Raw genomic sequence first — 14,089 nt, 5'->3', positions numbered from 1 at the left:
GGTTAATTTGCATATAATAATTTCCTAGTAATTATTGAGGCTACACGTGCGATAAAAGACAAATAATCTGTTCTTTCGAATGATTGGCTAGATCTTATAGAAAGGCTTAACTATATAAGCAGGACAAATACTATTCCTTCAGAGAAAACTCACCCTAAGTGCGAAGTAGCTCAATTTTGAGCCTATAAATATGTCTTGGGTAAGCCCGTAGTTCGTGCTCGCTTCGGCAGCACATATACTAAAATTGGAACGATACAGAGAAGATTAGCATGGCCCCTGCGCAAGGATGACACGCAAATTCGTGAAGCGTTCCATATTTTGCCCTCTCAGAGGAACTGGCATACAGCATAACTGGCATACAGCATAACGTCCTACGAAGGCCCGCACACGTTTTTCCCATTTTGTTTCTCGACAGAAGGGCTCATTGTAGCTCAGGTTGGCCTCCCACTGATGAGGTTCTCCTGTAACAGCTTCTACCTGCTGGGGTGTCAGAAGTGCATCACCTGGCCATGGACTTACTTACACCGTTGGGGGTGGGGGTGGGGGTGGGGGTGGGGGTGGGGGTGGGGGTGGGGGTGGGGGTGGGGGTGGGGGTGGGGGGTGGGGGTGACATGCCTGCCACAGTGCAGGTCAAAGGACCCGGAATTAGTTCTTTCCTTCCTCAGATTGCTGAACTTGCCAGCAAGCACCTTAACCCGCTTAGCCATTTTGTTGGCCCTCAAGTGGCTTTTGTTTGTATGAGGCAGGGTCACTGTGTGGCCCTGGCTATGTAGACCTTGCACTCAGATATCCATCAGCCTCTGGCTCCTGAGTGCTGGGATTGAAGGTGTCCAACATCAGACTTGTCTGTCCCATATGGCCCAGGCTGGCCTGAAACTCACTTGACCCATTGGTCACATGTAACGGTTTATGTGGTATTGGAGATGGGACCAGGGCTTTGAGCATGGTAGCCAATGCTTTCCCCACCAAACCCCAGCCTGGCACCCATCTTTATGCATTTTACATGTTGTAAAATGAACTAACGCATCAAGACTTGAGGTTCCTCCACGTCCAGATCTCCAGCCTCAGTGACCTAGTCTCATCTCTCCCACCCCACCAACCCCAAAAATAAGCACACAGCAGGCCCGAGCACCAAGGCTTTATTAAAAGTGTCCCTTTCCCCAAGCACAAAGAGTCACACGGAAGGGGAAGGGAGGACTCTGCGTGACCACAGCTACGCCAGGCAGCAGAGGGGACAGAGGAGGGGGACAGGGTACACAAGGTCAGAGGCTTCTGGCTGGAAGTCCTGGACCCCTGGTGTAAGGGAGGAGGAGGAGAGGGGACCGTCTGAAAGGCAGGCAGGGAGCTGGGGACATAATACACACGTCACCAAAAAAGAAAGCATAAAATGAGCCCTTGGGACGAAGCTTGTCCAGGTTCACGGGCACATGGCGTGCATACATGTGCTCGCACGCACTCTCACACACACGCGCAAACACACACACACACACGCGCGCGCGCGCAAACACACACACACACACACACACAAAACAAAAGTGCCCTGGGGAGGTCAGCAGAGTCCTAGAGAGGACCAGCCACCCTCTTCAGAGCTGAAACCTGGAGGGGTCAGGCAGGGGTCACAAAAGAGCCCACTACTGGCTGGTGCTAGGTGTTTTGGTTGTGCCTCCCTGCTTCAAAAGAGAAATTAAAACAAATCTACCCGAAAACATGCCAAGTTCATTAAAACTGATTAGGAGAGGGAAGAAGAAAACAATCTGCTACTCCTTGCCTGAGCACGACTGGGCCAAAGAAAGCTAAACAGAGAAAACACAGAGAAATGCCCCGGGCAGGTCTCCCCACCCAAATACAAGTACCAGAGCAGAGAGGTATTGGGCCCCGTTAGGTCTCCCCACCCAAATACAAGTACCAGGGTGGAGAGCTACAATGCCTCCCTGATCTGAGACATAAAGGGGCAAGAGCAAGGAGATTCCTGAGGGGAAGGGTGGTATTCAAATTCTGAAAGCATGGAAAATATTATTAGCAGACGGAGGTCTGGGCCGGGCGAGGCGGCTGGCAGGGGCTCTGCCATCATTGCTGGTCTAGGTAGGCAGACAACAGAAGCTCAGGAGGCAGGAAATCCAGGTGGCGGTTGCTGACCTTCATCTGCCTCCGGCCCTCCATGTCAGCACCTGCAGACAAGCCATTGAGGACTGGAGGGGCTGCTCCTGAGGCTCCCCTAGCATGTACAAAGCCCTGGAGGCTAGAGGAACAGGAGTTCAAGGCCAACCTTGACTACACACACACACACACACACACACACACGCACACGCACACGCACACGCACACGCACACACACACACACACGCACGCGCGCGCGCAATGGAGGCCAGCCTAAACAATTGAGGATGAGGGAGGTCTGGCTAACCGTGAGCTGCGAGTCTGTCTAGAGGCTTCCCACTTGGTTCAGATCACTGTGCAATCCTACGGAGACACTGCCCACACTCAGCCCCTCCAATTCTCAGGTGTGTGAGAATCCAGGCAGGTGTGGAGGCACAGCTTCCTCTCACAGAGAGAAACCCACCCGGAGAGCCGAGCAGTCCATGGGTTGCCATAGAAACCATCACCACAGCAGCTCCAAGCAGGAAGCAGGGACAGGTACTAGGAAAGAGAAGGCCCAGAAGGGGCCCCTGGAGCCACCGAGGGCTCACAATCATCATCAGAAGTGGGCAGAACTGTAACTAGGAGATCAGAGGACAAAGGTCTGTGTCCTGGCACCCAGGCTCTCTCACCGGACACTGGGAACCTCTGTCTCCTTTTTGTCTCCCAAGTCTGAGGTTGGCCTTCAACTCCAGACTTTCACAGCCTCACCTAGGGCCCCTTCCCTGGAGCTGTGGACGGAGGGTGCCTGCCCACTGGAAAGCCAGAGTTAAATAAATACCAGAACCTCATGGCCACTGCTTTGCTATCAACCAATCACATCACACCCCTGGGCGTCTCGCTAGCTGACCCAGCCTCTGCCCTTCCGGGAAGAATGGGGAGAGGGGGCGGTGGGGAGTAGGTACTCACTGGCTGATATGAGGTCCATGTACTGGCACACAGCGTGAAGCAGGAGCCTCTCATAGCTGAGGAGGAAGGGCCATGAGAGGCTGAGCCAGAGTGGGGACAGGAGACCCTGCCGTCCACTCCTCAGCCCCTATACCTGTTGTCCAGCATGGCGGTGTACACGGCTTGGGGGGACACCGAGAAGAAGGCCAGCAGCCGTTCCTCCCAACTCTCCAGGGTTTCCTGTGGGGGTCGGAAGAGCTAAGGGGTCACATCAAATGTGATCCTAGCTGTCTCAGGAACTTGAACATCATGTGTCCTGCCCTGCCTTTCTTCTGTCAAATCCCTTTACACTCTGCAGCACTCACTCTTTTTTTTTTTTTAAGATTTATTCATTTATTATATATAAGTACACTGTAGATGTTTTCAGATACACCAGAAGAGAGCATCAGATCTCTTTACAGATGGTTGTGAGCCACCATGTGGTTGCTGGGAATTGAACTCAGGACCTCTGGAAGAGTAGTCGGGTGCTCTTAACCGCTGAGCCATCTCTCCAGCCCTGCAGCACTCACTCTTACTGCCCAATCCCCCTCCTCTTCCTAACCACTGCACCACCTGCCCCTCCCTGAGGGAACTCCTGTCACGTCTTGGCCAAGTTAGAATGAAACCGTGGAAAGGCCAGGTTGAGAGGAAGATGGGGCACTCACCATTGGGATGCGGCTACGCTTGAGCACGGACCGCAGGCGACGGCTGATGCGCCTGAAGCACTCGTGGGGTGTGAAGACCGGGTCCTCTGTGAAGGCAGCAAGTGCTGGAGGCCCGAAGTGAGCCCAGGCCACGCCCACAGCCTAGCCACCCACCAGGGAACCCCGCCTTCGGCTCTTGGGGGGGGGGGGGCAAGGTATCCAAGCAATACACAAGCAAGGCTACACAGCTACAAGGCTCTGCCCCTGGGTAGGTTGGCCCTGCCCCATTCAGGCCCCACCTCTCCGCCGGTCCTCCCCGCGGCCAGGCCTGCGCCTCCGCTTGCCCTGGTCCTCATCCTCCAAGTAACGGAGCACTCGCTCTTGCTCTTCTCCCGAGCGGTTCATGAAATCATTCCAAACCTGGAAGACAGGGATGCAGGCTAGCCCCGAGGCCCCTGGGTCTATTTCCTCACTTGATAAATGGTCACACACGAGGCTACCTGGCACACAGGAGCCCATCTGTAAACCACTCGCTCCTGTGCGGCAGGGGTTGGATGCTGGAACTGGGGTTTCAAAGGATGTATATGAGTTCAGCAGGCACGACCCACTCACACACCATGAAAGTCCCAGTGACAAGCTATCATGTGTATAAAATACTATCTAAATGGGTCCATTAACAGGAAGAGCTGATGAACCCAGGATCTGGCAGGGGAGGGGTGGGGCACATCTCAGGGCCTGCAGGGGGCCTTAGGGTCTCACCTCCACATAGGTGGCATTGCTGCAAGCCTCGGCGAAGATGCCAGGTACTGCAGGAGGAGTCAGGTCCCCATCTTCCACCCCCGGAGGGCCCCCAGCTGTCTCCAGCAGTGTTAGGAGGTACTGGGCTAGAAGGAAGAAAGTTCAGGGTCCCTACTCTCTTTTCCGGTCTCGAGTTTTATTTTTTACTTTTTTACCCATCTAGTCTCTAGAACCCCATCTATCTCTCTTTGCCTTGCTGAACTCCTCCACGCCCTCTGAAGCCCTGTTCTCATGCCTGACCGCTGTGGGGTGTTCCACAGCAAGGGAAACATGACGGATACACTCCCTGCTTACTGTTCTCCAAGCGCTGCAAACTCTTCCGTCCCTTGGCTTTGGGCACCAGGTCCGAATTCCGCACAGCCTGATTGATAAAATGTTGCTTGCGCCTGGAAGCTGAGACCCTCTTCGCCTGTGAGCCGCTGAGCGTAGGGAGGCAGCCAGGAAGGGACCTGTGTTCCAGGCGAGGAGGTCATTAGGACCGAGAACAAATTGGCTTGGTTTCCCTGGCAACAAGGGACTTAACCCCAGGACACAAGCTTTGATGCAAGATGGGTAAACTGAGGCTCGGAAAAAGGAAAGCACGTGCCCAATCAGACAGAAAAGTGGTAACCTCTCCAGTCACAGCCAACCTTCCAGATTTAAGCTGTAAAGACATCAAGGCCTGCCTGCCCTCTGCACTCCAGGGGTCACCAAAGCTGTGGAAGTGAACCCTCTGCCCCGTGCAGAGGTAAACCAGAAAATGGGACCAGACAAGAAACTAGTGGGGGACCGGGCAGCTAATCTCCCCAGGAACTCCTTGGCCACCCTCAGAGCTAACTGCCTGGCTCCAGAAAATAAGTGTTAATCCTGCAAAGGGATTAGCCAGGCACCCAGCATCTAAGGCACTTGCTTGGCAGGAGAGAGTAGTCTTGCAGAAGCCTGTGGCTGAGGAAGCCCTCGTGGAGAGGAAGAGCAGTGGCTGGGAAAAGCAGGCACCAGGGTCCCCATCAACACCATGTCCACCCTCCTGGCTGCCTCCTTCAAGCTGGGGTCATAGCCTGGAGCTCCAGCTCTGGTAGGGTATGTCCCTTCATTCCCTTCAGGCCACTGTGGCTGCACTGAGGTCTCAGTGGCCCCTAGGGGTTGGAAAGGGACACCTGCCTGCCTGGTTCCCTCCCAAGGGGGGTGGGGGTCAGTCCCCCCACTCTACACTGTCTCTGAGCAGGGGGAGGCCTGAGGTGAGCACAGCTATAAACTTTCTACTGGGTGCTATGCCTACACTCAGGGCTCTATCAACTCTGAGGTCCGAGGCTGGGCCACCTCTGCCCTAGCTTCACTTCTGTAACTGGTGCTGCCTGATAACAAACCACAGCTGTCCTACAGGAAGGACAGACACACAGCAAGGGAAAGGGGGAAGTCTTCTGGACAGATGTGAACCTGGGACCTGGCCTGGACAACGGAACCTTCTCATACCAAAGCCAGGCTGTGATGTGCCTGTTCCCATGCCCACCGTGGCTCCCAGTGCCCACCGTGGCTCCCTAGTACGTGAAGGTGAGCCCTTGATGCTCCTTGGCCTGATACTGCAGCAAACGGTCTGGGCTCAGTCCTAAAGGCTTTAGTGGCATCTCCACCTTCTTGGGGGCCCCAAGAACCCCAGGAAACAGAATTGCTGCCCGGATTAAAACTTGGCAGAGACTTCTGCCACAAACACCTCTCCCGGTTCTGCCTGATTCAGGTTTCCATCTGAGTGTCACCTCCCAGAAGGTGGCACGGCCCGTCCAATCAGCACTTGTCACTGCTATGCCAACTGGGGACTAGCTGGTTTGGGGTGTTTATTCCCTAGCTCCTCCTCACAGAGCTTCCCCCGTGTCTAGCTGGGCTCACATGCAATGGGACGCCAGAGGTTTGCTGAGCTAATGACCTAAACTTCTGGAGTTTGCTGAATGAACACTGCTTTCCTTACGGCCAGGTCACCTCTCAGAGAGTGACACTGAGGGCCCAGGAGAGGTGGCCGAAACACAAAGCAGACGTAGCAAATCTGATCGGTGAGGATCTCGGAGAACTCAGTCCTTTCTGGCATCCTGCAGGTTGAGTAATGGGACCCTGGCTCACCTGTCGCACCTTGGATACAAACACACCCTTCTTTGGCAAACACTCCCGGAAAGGCAGAAAACCCACTTCCCCAACAGGAAGCAGGGCGGCAGTGACTCAGGCGACTCGGGCCCTCGACACCCAGCAGGCAGGTGGATGCCAGGGTGAGGCCCTGTGGGAGTAATTCACCAAAGCCTAAACTTACACTAAAGTCACAGCAAGGACACTCAGGCAGCAAGGCACAGTCCCAGGAGGCAGGAGGATCAGCTCAGGGTCACCCTCAGCTACACACTGAGACTGAGGCCAGCCTGGGCTACATGAGACTCTGAGTCAAATAAACAAAACAGGCTGGGAGGACAGTTCAGTGGTTACAGCAACGGCCCCTCTTGCAGAAGGACCAGGGTTCCGTTCCCAGCACCAACATGGCAGCTCAGAACCATCCATAACTCCAGGATCCATCTGACCTCGGCAGGTGCCAGGCACGCGAGTGGTGCACACTCATATGTACACACCTACATATGTATAGACAAAATACCCAGAAACAGAAAATAAAATATTAAAAATAAATAAACAAACTCCAACAAAGCAAGGTAGAGCCAAATAGAACTCTAGCTTGCTGGACACTGTGGGGAAGGGAGGGCTTTGCCACCCCATCCCCAGTTGAGCAGGGTCACTGTCCATATCCAGATGGGGGAAACCGAGGCACAGAAAGAACTCAGCAGGCTGGCCAGGGGGCCAAGGCAGCTCCTGACCCACAAACGCAACCGTTAGGGCCATGGGTCACAGGACCTGAATTCCTGAGTAGTCATGTACAACCAGCTGCACATCGCTGCTACAGGCTACACCACATCCCACCACTCTGGGAACTGACCCCCAGAGACATGGAGTGACCACTGCCAGGGCAGGGTTGGCAACGGGGACCACAGAGGCTGGGTAATGCCCGTGGCGGTGGCTCTCCCCATCCAGCGGGGTAGGAAGGGGAACGAACAGTGAGCCCTCCCAACAGAAGCCCAAACAGGAGGCCCCTGCATCTGTGGGTGAGCAGCAGAGAAATGGGTGTGGGCGGAGGAGCGGCAGAATGCATCCAGGGAGGAAGGTTGGGGAGGAGGACAACACGGAGGAGAGGAAAGAGAAGAGAGGAAAAGGGGGAGAGACCCCAGCCTGGGGAGGAGGAGGGGACCCCAGCCTGGGGAAGAGGAGGAGGAAGAGACCCTAGCCCTGGGAGGAGACCCCAGCCTGAGGAGGAGGAGGAGGAGGAGACCCCAGCCTGGGAAGGAAGAGGAGGAGGAGGAGGAGGAGGAGGAGGAGGAGGAGGAGGAGGAGGAGGAGGAGGAGGAGGAGGAGGAGAAGGAGGAGGAGGAGGAGGAGACCTTAGCCCTGGGAGGAGACCCCAGCCTAGGGAGGAGGAGCAGGAGACCCCAGCCTTTGGAGGAGGAGACCCCAGTCTTGGGGGGGAGGAAGAGGAGGAGGAGAAAGAGACCCTAGCCTAGGGAGGAGATCCCAGCCCGGGGAGGAGGAGGGAACCCAGAAAGAGCCCAGCCCCACGGCCCTGCTCACAGCCTGGTCCCCGCGCTCGGGGTAGCCTCAGGGCCGCCTTCTGGGTTGTCCAGAGCCACCATGGCCTGCAGCCGCAGTTGCAGCCCGGCCGGAGGCCGCGGAGGAAGTGACGCGCGGGGCGGAGTCTGTAGCGGCGAGGCGGGGACAGCCTGGAACAGCAGCATAGCGGGGCTGGAAGCTCTACCTCCGTTTGCTTTTGTAGACACGGGGCGGCGTCACCCACCGGGATGTGCTGGGGACCAGAAGGGCTGAGGACAAAATCTGAGCCACCAGATAGAAGCGGTGGGGCACACCGGCCCGGGGGCGACTGCGGAGATGCAAAAGGCTCCTTGGGGGCGCAGATGCGGGAGGGGTGTGCGAGCCCTGGGAACAGTCCCAGGGTGACGGAACACTGGGGGGACTGAGGCCGAAAAGGAGGCCCGGGCCGCAGACCCAACACCTCCAGACCACGGCCTCTGAGAGCTAGCCTGGTGAAAAAAAGCAAAGGAGAGATTGGCTGTGGTGCACGCCTGAGCACTCAGGAGGCTGAGGCAGGAGGATCACTGGAGTTCCGGACCAGCCTAAGCCACAAAGTTGATTGGGGTGGAGGGGCAGGTGTGGTGCACTCCTGGCCTAGCACTGGTTAGACGGAGGCAGGAGGATCAGATCTTCAAGTCATCATTAACCTACATCAAGTTCAAGGCCAGCCTGGGCTACAGGAAAGTCACATGCTTTTTTTTTTTTTAAAGCTATCACACTTAATTAGTTAATTAAAAGAAAAGACCTCAAAGAAAGCATCCTGTAAGGGTTTGTATAGACAGGTGAAGCTAAGTATAGCCCGACCTCATGAATCAGGTGCAGAGGGAACGCTGGGGAAGGGGTGTGAGAGGACCTGGAGACTTGGATTCCTGGCATCACACCGGAGTAGTTCTGTGGCTGAGAGACAAGGGGTTCATTCTACAGCCCCCAGTCTGCATCTTGCTCCCCAGGGGACTACTCAGCCCCCAACACCCCCAGAGTCCCCAGACTTTCAACTCCCTGGCCCCTCAGCCAGGGCTGCTTGGCGTTTACTCAGCCCACCCCTACACACACACACACACACACACACACACACACACACACACACACACACGGCACACGGCTTTGGGCCCCACCCTCTCTCGGTGTGGAGGGGTGAAACCGTAGCCTTGGACTAGACAAATACATCACTGAGTCGCACCTGTAATGGCAGCCTCTTTTTCTCTGCTGCATAGTATTCTGGCAGTTTGACAAGGCTAACCCCTTGGGAAGCCAAGGGAGCCTCTGAGATACATTTATCAGGGATGTCAGGTTGCGGCTGAGGCCAGTTCCTCTTGGTTCCTACTGACAGTTTCCATAGTGCCCACTCTTCCAACAGAAACTCCCCACTGGATGCCAGTTAGACTAGGAACCTTGTAACTATCAATCTGTCAGCCAAAGGTATCTGAAGATGCGGCCCCTGTCCTGAAGCTTCATGGCTCCCAGTGTCTTGGAGAGGCAAACTGCCAAGGCTTCTTCACAGGCGGGCTGCAGCCCGGGGTTGAAATGGCCCCTGAAAGGGCCATGACCCTCCTTCAGCCCATCCCCTCCGGTCATCCGGGCATAGCTCTGGAAAGAGGGAGCTCGAGGATCTGAAGCCGCTACTACGCAGGGAGACGCGAAGGCGGGGACAAGGGGGGGGGGTATAAGAGTGGCCGCAGCGACGCTAGCGAGAAGCCACTTTCCAGCCCCTGCCGCCAGCTACAGAGACCAGGGCGCTGGTATCCCCCGGAGAGCGGAGAGCGGCCCTCGCCCTGAGGAGGAGGAGCGGGGTCCTCCCTCTCGTCCCCACAGTCCCAGGACGCAATCTGTGAAGGCTGCCTGGAGGAAGAGGAGGGCGACAGGGCCATGGCCGCAGAGGCGACGTTGGGTCCGAACGTGAGCTGGTGGGCTCCGTCCAACGCTTCGGGATGCCCGGGCTGCGGTGTCAATGCCTCGGATGGCCCAGGCTCCGCGCCAAGGCCCCTGGATGCCTGGCTGGTGCCCCTGTTTTTCGCTGCCCTAATGTTGCTGGGGCTAGTCGGGAACTCACTGGTCATCTTCGTTATCTGCCGCCACAAGCACATGCAGACCGTCACCAATTTCTACATCGGTGAGTGCGCGCCTTCCTGGGGTTCCCGGGTGTGCGCAGGTCCGGGGTCTCAGTCAGGAACGCAACGAGGCTCCTCCGACCGCAGCGTACCCCTGCTGTGCGTCCCGCCTCTCCCTGTCATTTGAAGGCTTCAGTTGCAAACTCCAAGGTGGCAACCTCCCATCTGGCAGGTTACTAAAGGGGAGGTTAACGACTGCGCAAGGAGACAGGGCCAGCCATTTCAATAAGATGTCTGTCTTATGGACGTGATAGCCTCTGGGGTGTGTGACACATCCTAATTGGCACCAGCAGCTTGGGACTCTCCAGCTGTCTCCAATTTAAAGATGGGGAAACTGAGGCACAGAGGGACCCGAGGCTGTTGGGAATGAGTGCAAGGAAGGTGGAGGGTGCCTACTTTCTCTGTTGGACGATGTGGGGTGTGGCGAGGGGGTGTCACTCGGACCCGGATGTAGAGGTCAGGGACCCGAGTCTGGGTGCCCCCATCTTGCAGCATCTGCGTGTCCCCTACCTGTAGCTAACCTGGCGGCCACAGATGTCACTTTCCTTCTGTGCTGCGTACCCTTCACCGCGCTCCTCTATCCGCTGCCCACCTGGGTGCTGGGAGACTTCATGTGCAAATTCGTCAACTACATCCAGCAGGTACGAACTGGACCAGGGGCGAGCTGGGGAGGCGCGAGGGCTGGGGAGCAGGAAGGGAGGGGTTGGTGGGGGTGAGCTGGGCTGGGTGTGCGCTCTGGTTGAGAGCGGCCAGGGTATGGGCAGGCAGGACCTGGCTGTAAGGGTGGGTTCTAGTCCTTGACAGTGTTAGGAAGTGTGGGGACCTGTTCTGGTCTGGGCAAGGTGGGATCAGGACCTGAAGAGGCACGGAGGCATGGTCTTTTCCTTACTTATTTTAGATGTCTGAAACAGATACTATATAGACCAGGCTAGCCTGGAACTCAGAAAGATCTGCTGGCCTCCGCCACCATAGCAAGTTTCTTTTAAGATTTTTAAATTTTCTTGTTTGCCCGCGTGTGTGTTTGCACCATGTGCGTGCAGTGCCTGTGGAGGCTAGAAGGGGACGTGGGATCCCCTGGAACTGGAGTTACAGAACGGTGGTGAGCTGCCATATGGATGCCGGGAACCAAACCCAGGTCCTCTGAAAAAGCAGCAGGTGCTCTAACCGCTGAGCATCTCCCCAAGCCCTATTGGGGCACCGTCTGGTAGGGCAGGGGTCAGAGCCTGGTGTGTGCAGGGGGGTTAGGGCCTGTTACAGCTGTAGTCAAGTGTGGATACAGCCAGAGCACAGACGCACCACGTGGTGTCTGTGACAAAGGCTTGGATCAGGACGCTGGAGAGTCTGGGTGGAGCCACAGTGGGCTTGTTCTGGTGTAGGGGTCCAGATAGAGTCGAGACCAGAGCTTTGCAAAGGCTGAGCCGGTCTGGTGGGCGTGGTCTAGTGTGGGCGTGGTCAGGTTAAGTGCCTAGCCCAGACCCCAAGCAGGGCTGGGGTCTGAGGGGCATCACAGGCGTGAGGGTAAGGTGACCAATGGTCTCGACAGTGTCTTCACGCCAGGAAGGCTTACCGTGTCATGCCTCAGCTTCGGGGTGCCTAACAAACCCCAGTGTTTATCTCACTTCCTCCCTCCCCGCTCTCCTGCTCTTCAGGTCCTACTCCGGTGTCCCCTCAACCGGGGGCCAGTGGTTACTCCTCGAGGGACATGTTTGTGCATACCCGAGTGGTTAGATATGTAGTGGGACTGGCAAGGCCCACACTCAGCCCTTGGCTTTTCCAGGTCTCGGTGCAAGCCACATGTGCCACTTTGACAGCCATGAGTGTGGACCGCTGGTACGTGACTGTGTTCCCGCTGCGTGCACTTCACCGCCGCACTCCGCGCCTGGCCCTGACTGTCAGCCTTAGCATCTGGGTGGGTGAGTGTGGCTGGGGTCGGAATTAGGGTGGGGGAGGACAAGGGCACGTTCTCAGCTTCGGAGGATGTCTGCGGGAAAGGGGTGCAGACGCGGGGGAGGTGTGGCACTGATTATGGGGGGACCCTGGCTCCTGGATGGGATGCGTTCCCCACTCCCGGAGGAACTCAGCCTGGGTGGGTGGCGCAGGTTCCGCAGCTGTTTCCGCCCCGGTGCTGGCTCTGCATCGCCTGTCGCCCGGGCCTCACACCTACTGCAGTGAGGCGTTTCCCAGCCGTGCCCTGGAGCGCGCTTTCGCGCTCTACAACCTGCTGGCCCTATACCTGCTGCCGCTGCTCGCCACCTGCGCCTGCTACGGTGCCATGCTGCGCCACCTGGGCCGCGCCGCTGTACGCCCCGCACCCACTGATGGCGCCCTGCAGGTGCGGGGACTAGGGCTGGGATCGAGGGTCTTTGGGGGGGAGGCGGAGCCTGAATTGTATCCACGCGCGCGCGCGCACACACACACAAACACACACGCGCGCGAGAGAGAACGTGGAGAAGAGCCAGGGTGGGAATTGAGGGGCTGGTGTGGGATATCGGAGCCGAGACTGTGTGTTCATGTGGGGGAAACCCAGGGGTGGGGATGGGATGACCTTTGAGGGTAAGGGTAGGAGCCTGGGCTATTGTGCATGTGTGGAGGTACCCAGGAGGGATTTCGGAGGGTGGCCTGTCCCTTCCCGCTAACACTCCTAGGTCCCCAGGGGCAGCTGCTAGCACAGCGCGCTGGAGCAGTGCGCACCAAGGTCTCCCGGCTGGTGGCCGCTGTCGTCCTGCTCTTCGCCGCCTGCTGGGGCCCGATCCAGCTGTTCCTGGTGCTTCAAGCCCTGGGCCCCTCGGGGGCCTGGCACCCTCGAAGCTATGCCGCCTACGCGCTCAAGATCTGGGCTCACTGCATGTCCTACAGCAATTCTGCGCTCAACCCGCTGCTCTATGCCTTCCTGGGTTCCCACTTCAGACAGGCCTTCTGCCGCGTGTGCCCCTGCGGCCCGCAACGCCAGCGTCGGCCCCACGCGTCAGCGCACTCGGACCGAGCCGCACCCCATAGTGTGCCGCACAGCCGGGCTGCGCACCCTGTCCGGGTCAGAACCCCCGAGCCTGGGAACCCTGTGGTGCGCTCGCCCTCTGTTCAGGATGAACACACTGCCCCACTCTGAGCCGCCCCTGCCTGTGGGATAATCCAATCCGGCTGCTTGGCTGGGCAGCTGTTTCTAGTTTAGTTAATCTGTGTAAATGACCTTTTCTTCCAATCTGCACCAGCACACCGTGGTTTTGGCCGTGCATGTTATGATAATTCTCTATGTGCTCTGTTATCTTTGAAGATTAATGTCCTCACTCTGGTCCTAAGTCACCAAGTCCAGCTTTGCTTTGTCTGTCCTGAGACAAGGTCCTAACATGGGGGTGGGGTAAGATCATGTTACCTCTTCTGATATAAAAACAAAAATACATCATGTACCCCATTATAGTGTATCACAACGGTCACCGCAGGAGTGGAGTCCAAGGTCATCCTCAGCCACGAAGAGTATTCTGGGCCACGCCTTTAATCCCAGCTTTCCCTGGGCAGAGGCAGGAGGACCAATGTTAGTTTGAGGCCAGCCTGGTCTACAGAATGAGTTCCAGGACAGCCAGGGCTACACAGAGAGACCCTGCCCCAAAATAGCAACATGGCTGAGGAGGCTCAGTGGCTAAGAGCACGGACTGCTCTTCTAGACGTCCTGAGTTCAATTCCCAGCAACCACATGGTGGCTCACAACCATCTGTAGTGGGATCTGATGCCCTCTTCTGGTTCATTCGAAGACAGCGACTGTACTTATATATACTTATATATAATAAATAAATCTCAAAAAAAAAATAAAGAAAAGAAAAGAAAAAGGGACAGGGT

The 14,089-nt window shown here is 56.8% G+C and overlaps 2 protein-coding genes and 1 non-coding gene across 4 annotated transcripts; 2 read left to right on the top strand and 1 right to left on the bottom strand.

The window, feature by feature from the left end:
- The first annotated feature begins 214 nt into the window (after positions 1–214).
- LOC120094052 (U6 spliceosomal RNA) lies at positions 215–321 on the top strand. The gene has a single exon (XR_005487728.1). It is a non-coding gene; the product is annotated as a U6 spliceosomal RNA (small nuclear RNA).
- An 802-nt stretch (positions 322–1,123) lies between these two features.
- R3hdm4 (R3H domain containing 4) lies at positions 1,124–8,235 on the bottom strand. The gene is made up of 8 exons (NM_001173974.1): positions 8,133–8,235; positions 4,800–4,954; positions 4,467–4,591; positions 4,007–4,127; positions 3,729–3,814; positions 3,179–3,264; positions 3,046–3,101; positions 1,124–2,168 (listed from the first exon to the last, which is right to left on the bottom strand). Exons 1-8 carry the CDS (start codon positions 8,192–8,194, stop codon positions 2,068–2,070), a joined length of 792 nt encoding a protein of 263 aa, NP_001167445.1. The 5' UTR covers positions 8,195–8,235; the 3' UTR covers positions 1,124–2,067.
- Positions 8,236–9,842: 1,607 nt separating this feature from the next.
- On the top strand, positions 9,843–13,501 carry Kiss1r (KISS1 receptor). 2 transcript variants are annotated; one of them, NM_001301151.1, is made up of 5 exons: positions 9,843–10,260; positions 10,775–10,899; positions 12,036–12,171; positions 12,358–12,590; positions 12,918–13,501. In NM_001301151.1, the coding sequence occupies exons 1-5, from the start codon at positions 10,017–10,019 to the stop codon at positions 13,362–13,364; spliced, it is 1,185 nt and encodes a 394-aa protein (NP_001288080.1). In that variant the 5' UTR covers positions 9,843–10,016; the 3' UTR covers positions 13,365–13,501. The 2 variants fall into 2 exon arrangements, with proteins under 2 accessions (NP_001288080.1, NP_076482.2); NM_023992.2 differs by having other exon boundaries at positions 12,912–13,501.
- Positions 13,502–14,089: the final 588 nt, after the last annotated feature.

This window comes from Rattus norvegicus, chromosome 7, assembly GCF_036323735.1.
Source record: "Rattus norvegicus strain BN/NHsdMcwi chromosome 7, GRCr8, whole genome shotgun sequence".
Classification (NCBI taxonomy): domain Eukaryota; kingdom Metazoa; phylum Chordata; class Mammalia; order Rodentia; family Muridae; genus Rattus; species Rattus norvegicus.
This window is presented reverse-complemented; position numbering and strand designations above follow the sequence as displayed.